Raw genomic sequence first — 10,511 nt, forward strand, 5'->3', positions numbered from 1 at the left:
AGGTGGAGTCTCACTCTGTTACCCAGGCTGGAGTGCAATGGTACTATCTCAGCTCACTGAAACCTCCACCTCCTGGGTTCAAGTGATTTTCCTGCCTCACCTTCCCAAGCAGCTGGGATCACAGGCATGTGCCACCATGCCTGGCTGATTTTTGTATATAGTATAGGTGGGGTTTCACCATGTTGGCCAGGCTGGTCTCAAACTCCTGACCTCAGGTGATCTGCCTAAGGCCTCCCAAAGTGCTGGGATTACAGGCATAAGTCACTGTGCCCAGCCTACAAAAAATTTTTGTTTTTTTTGAGATTGAGTCTTGCTTTGTTGTCCAGGTTGGAGTGCAGTGGCATGATCTTGGCTCATTGCAACCTTTGCCTCCCAGGTTCAAGCAATTTTCCTGCCTCAGCCTCCTAAGTAGCTGGGATTACAGGTGCCGGCCACCACACCTGGCTAATTTTTGTATTTTTAGTAGGGATGGGGTTTCATCGTCTTGGTCAGGCTGGTTTCAAACTCCTGACCTCAAGCAATCCAGCTGCCTTGGCCTCCCAGAGTGCTGGGATTAAAGGCGTGAGCCACTGCGCCTGGCCAAACATTTTTTTAAAAATTAGCTGGGCATAGTGTTGTGCACCTGTAGTCCCAGCTCTCAGGAGGCTGGGTAGGAGGATTGCTTGAGCCCAGGAGTTCAAGGTTGTACCCAAACTATGATTATGCCACTGTACTGTAATCTGGGTGACAGAGCAAGACACTGTCTTTAAAAAAAAAAATTACCAACAACAAGAGAGTGTAAAGGGATCATCTTATAGAGATAACCAGTGTTGATACTTTCACACATTTTCTTCCAGAAAGTTTCCATATTTGTTTTTATCACGTAATAAGTTGAGAACATGTAAGTCTTTTTCATTTTTAAAATCTTTTTAATATTTTTTATTTTATAATTTTTTGAGACAGTGTCTCGTTCTGTTGCCCAGGTTGGAGTACAGTGGCACAATCATTGCTCACTGCAGCCTCGACCTCCTGGATTCAAGTGATCCTCCCATCTCAGCCTCCTGAGTAGCTGGGACTACAGGTGGATACCACCACATCCAGCTAAATTTTTGTGCTTTTTGTGGAGATGGGATTTCACCATGTTGCCCAGGCTGGTCTTGAACTACTGAGCTCAGTTGCTCTGCCACCATTGGTCTCCCAAAGTGCTGGGATTACATGTGTGAGCCATTGCGCCCGGCCCCTCATTCTTGTTAATGGTCATGTAATGTCCCATTACTGGGCTGGAGGACTACACATCTGTAGTCCTATTTACTCCTGAGGCTGAGGTTGGAGGATTGTTTGAGGCCAGGAATTCAAGAGTGGAGTGCACTATGATGCACCTGTGAACAGCTGCTGCACTCCAGCTTGGACAACATAGCAACACCCCATGTCTACAAATTAAAAAAAAAAAATTCCTGCCGGGCATGGTGGCTAACGCCTATAGTCCCAGCACTTTGGGAGGCCGAGGTGGGAAGATCACAAGGCCAGGAGATTGAGACCATCCTGGCTAACACGGTGAAACCCTGTCTCTACTAAAAATTCAAAAAATTAGCCAGGCGTGGTGACGGGCGCCTGTGGTCCCAGCTACTTGGGAGTCTGAGGCAGAAGAATGGCGTGAACCCAGGAGGCGGAGCTTGCAGTGAGCCGAGATCGTGCCACTGCACTCTAGCCTGGGTGACAGCGAGACTCCGTCTCAAAAAAAAAAAAAAGAAAAAAAATCCCATGGATTTGTTCATTCATATAACACATATTTACTGAGCCCTTGCTCTGTGCCAGGACTGAATGCAGGCACCAGGGATATAGCCATGAACAAGACTGAGTAGTGTCTGCCAGTCGGGGAGTCCACATCTTGTTTTTAGCAGCCCCTACTCACGAATATTCAAGTTGTCCCTAGCCTCTTGCAGGATAGACAATAGTGTTATGAGCCTTCTGTGCACCTGTGAGCACTTATCTGAAGGGTGGTTCCTGGAAGGGTTGCTGTTAGGTCAAAAGGGTCACATGCTTTTGGGATCTTATATAGGTTGTAACCCCTGTAGTACTCAAGGGTGTGGTAAGGTGAGATTTTATCCCCCAAAGTGTGGCAACCCCTGGGCTCTGCTGGTCATCCCTGTTATAGGGCCTGCCAGAGTCTAGGAACTATTTATAGTTCAGCCTTGCTAGACCAGCAAGACCTTAAAGGTCATCCCTTCCAGAGCCTGCTGGAATCCCAAGTCCTCTTCACACCATCCTGGGTGGCTGGGTGGGCAGCTGGAACTTGAATCCTCAAGTTCAACTTGAGAGCTGACGTGTCAGTGCCCATTATATAGGCAAAGAAACTGAGGCTCAGAGAGACCTTGCCTCATGCAAGTGATAGTACGGGGCCTGGATTCAGATCCTTGTCTGTCACCACATTACATGCCTATCCCCTTATACTGTCACACTAGGAACAGCGGCAGAAATCATAACCACACTGGACAGTCCTGTTCTATGCCAGGCAGGAGAAGGTGCTTTACAGGTATTGAATCTTTCACTTATTTATTTTTAAATTGGCTTTTTTTTTTTGAGACAGAGTTTCTCTCTGTCACCCAGGCTAGAGTGCAGTGGCACGATCACAGCTCACTTTAGCCTCAACCTCCTGGGCTCAAGTGATCCTCCCACCTCAGCCCCCTGAGTAGCTGGGATTACAGGTGTGCACCACTACACCTGGCTAATTTTGTGTATTTTTGGTAGAGACGGTGTTTTGCCATGTTGACCAGGCTGCTCTTGAACTCCTGGGCTCAAGCAATCCTGCCTTGGACTTCCAAAGTGCTCACAGGTGTGAGCCACTGAGCCCAGACGAATCTTTTTTTTTGGTTTTGTTTGTTTGTTTGTTTGAGATGTCTGTCACCCAGGCTGGAGTGCAATGTCGCAATCCTGGCTCACTACAAACTCTGCCTCCCGGGTTCGAGTGATTCTCCTGCCTCAGCCTCCCAAGTAGTTGGGATTACAGGCGTCTGCCACCATGCCTAATTTTTGTATTTTTTAGGAGAGACGAGGTTTCATCATGTTGGCCAGGCTGGTCTTGAACTCCTGGCCTCAAGTGATCCACCTGCCTTGGCCTCCCAAAGTGCTGGGATTACAGGCATGAGCCACTGCACCCAGCCTCCAGCTGGATCTTTTTTTTTTTTTTTGAGATGGAGTCTTGCTCTGTCACCCAGGCTGGAGTGCAGTGGCATGATCTTGGCTCACTGCAACCTCTGCCTCCTGAGTTCAAGCAATTCTCCTGCCTCAGCCTCCCAAGTAGCTGGGATTACAGGCGTGTGCCACCACACCTGGCTTTTTTTGTATTTTTCGTAGAGATGGGGTTTTGCCATGTTGGCCAGGCTGGTCTCAAACTCCTGACCACAGGTGATCTGCTTGCCTTGGCCTCCCGAAGTGTTGGGAATACAGGCATGAGCCACCGCACCCGGCCGTCAGGTACTATTCTTGATGGTGAGGATACCCTAGTGAACTGGAAAACAGGGCAGCCCCTGCTATCAGGGAACTGACATTCTGGTTAGGGGAGAGAGGCTGTGGGCTAGTAAACAATGGCTCTGTCATCTAATTTCAAGCAGGGGTGAGTAAATAACCACACACTGAACAGACAAGGAACAGCTTGAGCTTGGAGGACAGGCTTCCCTTCAGCCAGGACATTGAGTCACAGACATTTATTAAGCACTGGGATAAGTACTGGAGATCCTGTTGCCCAAACACATGTGTTCCCTTCTCTCAGCAATGCATATGTGACCCCCAGTCCACTTATACTGGACTGAGTGAGTGATCCTCCCCTGTTTCTCTTCCGTGTGTTTCCAGTGGAATCTATTCCTGGCTCTTTGGGGCCAGGGCCAGATCCTGGCTTCCCTCCTTGGCAGACCTGGAGGTCCCTGGAAATTGGGGTGTCTCAGCTTCCCTGAGGAGGAAGGGCCCATGTGTCACTGCTTATCGGGTTCTCAGGCCAGAGGCTTGGTTGGGGAGGATGGGGGCACTGGCTAGGCCTATCTTTGGAGTCTCAAGAATGCTGGCCACAGGGCTGTGGTTGTGCCCTCAGCTCTCTAGGCCACAGGCTTTGGCAGCCCCACCCTGCCTTGTCGGGTGACTCAGGCAGAAATCAGAGGAGGGAGGAGGCCTCAGAGTTGGGCTATTTATGGCCACACTCTGGGGCCCCCAGGGCCCCACCCCCACTCTGGGACAGGCCACTTGTTTTGTGAAATGCAAGCCCTGATTCTGGCATCAGCTGGTATGCTGTCCATTTATAGCATGTTCCTGTGGGAAAGGAGGGGGACCCAGGTCTGGGATGGCTGGGTGAGCAGGGGATCTGGCAGTTTCTCTGGCTTCAAAGTTGACAAGTGTTCATTTGCTGAGCACGTAGTGTATGAGATCTCTGCTGGATTCTGGGGACACAGAGAAGAGTCAGACCAGGTCCCTGCCCTCAAAGTGCTCTCAGTCTAGTTGGGGACACAGACCCCACACAGACAATCACAGGGGAGTGAAGCGTAGGGGACTGCAGAGGTGATGGGTATGATGAATCCAGACTGGGCATCTGGGAAGGCTTCCTAGAGGAGGTGACCTGTGAGCTGGGCCTGGATCTCCTGGGCTATGGCACCTCTTACCTCCTGCTAAATTAGCCTGTCCTGCCCTGGCATTCATTTTTTCATTCACAGAACACTGACTCTGGGTTTGTTTGTTTGAAACAGGGTCTTGCTTTGTCACGCAGGCTGGATCAAGTGCAGTGGTGTGATCAAGGCTGACTACAGCTTCAACCTGGGCTCCAGCAAACCTCCCACCTCACCCTCCCACCTCACCCTCCCAAGTACCTAGGACTACAGATGCACACCACCATGCCCAATGAGTTTTTTGTATTTTGGTAGAGACAGGGTTTTGCCATGTTGCCCAGGCTGCTCTCAAACTCCTAGGCTCAAGTGATCTGCCTGCCTCGGCCTCCCCCAGTGCTGGGATTACAGGCGTAAGCTACTACCTGGCCAACTCTGGGTTGGAAGAGCAAGCCCAGTTTCTTTCTTTCATTTTTTTTTGAGACGGAGTCTTGCTCTGTCGCCCAGGCTGGAGTGCAATGGCATGATCTCGGCTCACTGCAACCTCCACCTCCTGGGTTCAAGCGATTCTCCTGCCTCAGCCTCCTGAGTAGCTGGGACTATAGGCGCATGCCACTATGCCTGGCTAATTTTTGTATTTTTAGTAGAGATGAGGTTTCACCACTTTGGCCAAGATGGTCTCAATCTTCTGACCTCGTGATCCACCCGCCTCGGCCTCCCAAGTGCTGGGATTACAGGTGTGAGGCACCGCACCCGGCCATTTCTTTTAGGAGTTCCCAGTTTTGTGGAGGAGACAACCCCAACACACAGAATCAGAGACCTAGGAAGTGTGGGCATGGAAGGCTGATAAGTGAGAAACACCCATTTCTTGAGTCCTTAATACTTACCACATGCCTTACAACATTTTATTTAATCTTGACATCTCTCTGAGGTAGACAATTTTTTTTTTTTTTGAAACAGGGTCTCACTCTGTTGCCAGGCTGGAGTGCAGTGGTGTAATCTTGGCTTACTGTGACCTCTGCCTCCTGGGCTCAAGCAATCCTCCCACCTCAGCTTCCTGAGTAGCTGAGACTACAGGTGCACACTACCATGCCTGGCTAATTTTTTGTATTTTTGGTAGAGACAAGGTTTTGCTATGTTGCCTAGGCTGGTCTTGAACTCCTGGGCTCGAGCAGTCTGCCTACCTCGGGCTCCCAAAGTGCTGGGATTACAGGCGTGGGCCACCATGTCTGGCTGTAGTTATTCATCTTTTATTTTTATTACTTTTTATTTTTATTTTTATTATTTTTTTGAGATAGAGTTTCGCTCTTATTGCCCAGGCTGGAGTGCAATGGCGCAACCTCTGCCTCCTGGGTTCAAGCAATTCTCTTGCCTCAGCCTCCTGAGTAGCTGGGATTACAGGTGCGTGCCACCACGGCCCAGCTAATTTTTGTATTTTTAGTAGAGACAGGGTTTCGCCATGTTGGCCAGGCTGGTCTTGAACTCCCAGCCTCAGGTGATCCTCTCGCTTTGGCCTCCCAAAGTGCTGGGATTACAGGCGTGAGCCACTGTGCCCAGCCCTATTAATTTTTTATTGACTAGCAGATTGAGGCCCAGAGAGGTGAATGACCTTGTCCATGGTTACACAGCTAGACAGTGCTGGAGCTGGAATTCAAATCCAAGAGCATCTGACTCCAGAGGGAATTGCATTTTCTTTCTTTTCTCTCTCTCTTTTTTTTTTTGAGACAGGATATCACTCTGTTACCCAGACTGGAGTGCAGTGGCATAATCACGGCTTGTTGCAGCCTCTGCCTCCTGGGCTCAAGCGATCCTCCTGCCACAGCCTCTTGAGTAGCTGGGATCACAGGTGTGTGTCACGACACCTGGCTAATTTTTTTTTTTTTAATTGTACTTACTTTCTTTTCTTTTTTTTTTTTTTTTTGAGACGGGGTCTCGCTCTGTCCCTCAGGCTGGAGTGCAGTGGCGCGATCTTGGCTCACTAGAACCTCCGCCTCCTGTGTTCAAGCAATTCTCCTGCCGCAGCCTCCCAAGTAGCTGGGATTACAGGTGCCCGCCACCACGCCCAGCTAATTTTTTTCTGTATTTTTAATAAGGATGGCGTTTCCCCAAGTTGGCCAGGTTCATCTCAAACTCCTGAACTCAAGCAATCCACCCACTGTGGCCTCCCAAAGTGCTGGGATTATAGACATGAGACAACGCGCAAGGCCGGGAACTGCATTCAATAGCGTGGAAGTTTGGAAGCTCATACAGTCTCTGAGTAGTTAGTATGATTGGACTAGAGGGTGAGATGAGGGATATGGCAAGAAGTGAAGCCAGGGAGGAGGACAGGACCTATGGGCAGGGCCCACATCCTAGAGGGCATTGAAGTTAGGCGAAGGGTGCACGGGAGCCAGAGCAGGGCTTTGAGCAGGGGAGGGATGTGGCCACTTGTAGCAAGGAGATGTAGCAGTTGCATCATTGGGGGCTGTATTTGTCAGGATGGTTTTGACTGCAAGTAACAGGAACCCAATTCAATGAGGTTTAAACATCGAAGAAAATGTGTTATCTTCCAGAACATCTTGAGGCAGCATGGCTCCAGGGAAGATTAATTTAGGGGCTCATGGTATCATCGAAAACTCAGGTCTCTCCATCTTTCTGCTTCACCATCTTCAATGTGTGGACCCCAACCTTTGTGGTCAAAAAGTAGGCCAGGCACAGTGGCTCACGTCTGTAATCCCAGCACTTTTGGAGGCCGACGCTAGCGGAACACCTGAGGTCAGGAGTCCAAGACCAGTCTGGCCAACATGGCGAAACCCCATCTCTATTAAAAATACAAAAATTAGCTGGGTGTGGTGGTATGCACCTATAAGCCCAGCTACTTGGGAGGTTGAGGCAGGAGAATTGCTTGAACCTGGGAGGCAGAGGTTGCAGTGGGCCAATATTGCACCACTGCACTCCAGCCTGGGCAACAGAGCGAGACTCTGTCTCAAAAAAAAAAAAAAAAAAAAGAAGAGGAAAAAAAAAAGAAAAAATAAGTAGCTGTCGGTGTGTAGTACCAAGCTCCCTCCTAGCAACTTTGAAAGGTGAAAGGAGGAGAAAAGAAAGGCAGTGTTTTTTTCATCACATCTCATTGGCCAGAACTGTATTGTTTGCCCCTTTCTAAACCAATCACAAGCAAGAAGGATGGAATGATCATGATTAGATTTGACCAATCAAAGTTCTCCCTCTAAGCTGGGGAGAAGCTGAGCCTCTAGAACTCAGGGTTCTCTTAGCAAAGGAAAAAGAGGGGAGATGGTTTTTGGCTGTCAAGTAGGCTGTGACATGTCCCACTTCCACTGCCCTTTGAGACATAATCCAATAATCAGTCGTGGGGTAAGTCTTTGCTGCAGTGATAAGTCATTTGAGTCCTAGTCCCCAAAAGTCAGATCTATGTTTGCTTCTTCCAAAAAAACCTGGCCCTGCTTTTTTTCAACATTGCTTCTATTCCAACCCTAATAGGGTTTGTAACTCCCTCTCTTTTGCCCCCGTTTGCTTTGAATCCTATCTGAGCCTCAGAGGCATCTCCTGCGACAGAAATAGCTTCTTATCTGGTTCTTCCAGGAAGGTGGGCCAAGAATTCCTAACTCCTTCCTGGGCTGTCCACTCACAGGGCACGTTGACTGGGCTTTGACTGCAGACGTCAGATAGCTAGCAAGCCAGATGGCCCTGGGAGCAGGTGTGGTTGAGAGCAGAGGAAGAGAGGCTGCAGAGGAAGAGAGGCTGCCCACAGGCTAGCAGGCATCAGGCACCCATAGAGGGTATATCGTTGTTGGGAGAAGACAGACAAGGTCTTGGGAAAGTCATCTTTTTTTTTTGGAGACAATCTCACTTCATTGTCCAGGCTGGAGTGCAGTGGTGCAATCTTGGCTCATTGCAACCTCTGCTTCCCATGTTCAAGTGATTTTCATGCCTCAGCCTCTCAAGCAGCTGGGATTACAGACATGTAGCACCCCTCCCAGCTAACGTTTGTATTATTAGTAGAGACAGGGTTGTACCATGTCCTGACCTCAAGTGACCCACACTGCCTCAGCCTCCCAAAGTGCTGGAATTATAGGCGTGAGCCACCATGCCCAGCCTGGGAAAGTCTTTTTTTTTTTTTTTTGAGACAGAGTCTTGCTCTGTTGCCCAGGCTGGAGTACAGTGGTGCGATCTTGGCTCACTGCAACCTCCTCCTCCTGGTTTCAAGTGATTCTCCTGCCTCAGCCTCCCCAGTAGCTGGGATTACAGGTGTGAGCCATCACGCCCGGCTAATTTTTGTATTTTTAGTAGAGATGGGGTTTCACCATGTTGGTCAGGCTGGTCTCAAACTTTTGACCTCAAGTGATCTGCCTGCCTTGGCCTCCAAAAGTGCCAGGATTATAGGCGTGAACCACCACGCCCAGCCTGGGAAAGTCTTTTAACCACCTTCTTGTATACACTGTCTAGGAGTTCAAGACCAGCAACATGGTGAGACCCCATCTCTACAACAAATCAATAGCTGGGTGTGGTGGTGCATACCTGTAGACCCAGCTACTTGGGGAGCTGAGGTGGCAGGACTGATTGATCTGGGAGACTGAGGCTGTAGTGAGCTGTGATAGCACCACGGCACTCTAGTCTGGGTGACAGAGAGAAACTGTCTCAAAAAAAAAAAAAAGGTCACATGGCCACACCTCACTGCAAAGGAGGCTGGGAAATAGTCTTTCTTCCAGGTGGCTGTGTGTCTATCAACCACAGGGAAAATGAGAGAAGGGATATAGACGGGCCCTATCTCTATATAGGGATACAGAAAAGGGATATAGTATTTTCTGCTCCACTGCCCCGTCAGAGACTTTAACCTAGAAGAATTTGTTAATATCACTATTGGACTCTTGCTTACTAAAGGTCTAATAGTGACACTGGACACTCTTAATAAATTAGTGACAAGTGTGATATGTGCTGGGAGCCCATGTCACAGTGGTGACTGCTGATGTCTCTCCCAATCAGTCAAGTATATGAAGGACGTCTCACCGTATTTCAAGAACTCTGCTGGTGGGACCTCGGTCAGCTGGGACTCGCCTCCTGCCTCACCCCTTCAGCGGCAGCCTTCCTCCCCTGGCCCCACACCCCAGAAACTCAGCGAGGCCAAACATGTGTCCTTGAAGATGGCATATGTCTCGAAGAGGTGCACCCCCACTGACCCGGAGCCCAGGTAAGGCTGGGCTGGGGGACAACTCAGACAGACAGATGCCCTGGTGTCAGGTGGTAGGACCAACGGAAAGACACCTGTTGTATGAATGACCAGCGTGATGCCAGAACATAGTAGGTGCTTAAAAGATAGATTGACTGGAAGCATGAGTGAAGCTATGGAGATGATGGTGCGCTTTGCTTCTCACTTCTTCCTCTGGGCAGCTCACATATGGGGATGAACTTGGTCTGGGGAAGAACCCTGTGTTCCAGTCCTGGTTCTCTTTGAACTAGGCCCTTTTCCTCACTGACCTTTAGATTATCCATTGTGAGATAAGGTTGTTAGACTCACCAATCCTCTCATCTCTTCCCACTCTGCTTGAGCTCTGAGATGTCTGGTTTTATCAGGGCCATGGACGGTTACATCCTTCACATCTGAGCAGTCTTTAACAGTTCATTGATAATATTGATACCACCAAACATTTACTGAGTGTATACTGTGTACCCAGCACTGTGCCGAGTGCTTTCCATGTGCAATATTATTTAGCTCTCACAGAGGCCCAATGGGCAAAGTCCTATTATTTCGCCTCCTTTTTATTTTATTTTATTATTATTTTTGAGCCAGAGTTTTGCTCTGTCACCCAGGCTGGAGTGCAGTGGTGCAATGATTGTGGCTCACTGCAATCCTGCCTCCTGGGTTCAAATGATTCTCCTGCCTTAGCCTCCCAAGTAGCTGGGACTACAGGTGCCCGCCACCACACCTGGCTAACTTTTTTTTCTTTTTTT

The 10,511-nt window shown here is 49.2% G+C and overlaps 1 protein-coding gene across 3 annotated transcripts in view; it reads left to right on the forward strand.

Annotated features, from left to right (window-relative positions):
* SNTA1 (syntrophin, alpha 1) overlaps positions 1–10,511 on the forward strand; it is a 35,990-nt gene that overhangs the window by 14,996 nt on the left and 10,483 nt on the right. For all 3 annotated transcript variants that reach the window (XM_011959554.1, XM_011959562.1, XM_011959570.1), the window contains exon 3: positions 9,546–9,750. In XM_011959554.1, coding sequence (XP_011814944.1) covers positions 9,546–9,750 — 205 coding nt within the window. The remainder of the gene's footprint in view (positions 1–9,545; positions 9,751–10,511) is intronic.

The sequence above is a fragment of the Colobus angolensis genome, unplaced genomic scaffold (genome assembly GCF_000951035.1).
Source record: "Colobus angolensis palliatus isolate OR3802 unplaced genomic scaffold, Cang.pa_1.0 Scaffold114, whole genome shotgun sequence".
NCBI classification, from domain to species: domain Eukaryota; kingdom Metazoa; phylum Chordata; class Mammalia; order Primates; family Cercopithecidae; genus Colobus; species Colobus angolensis.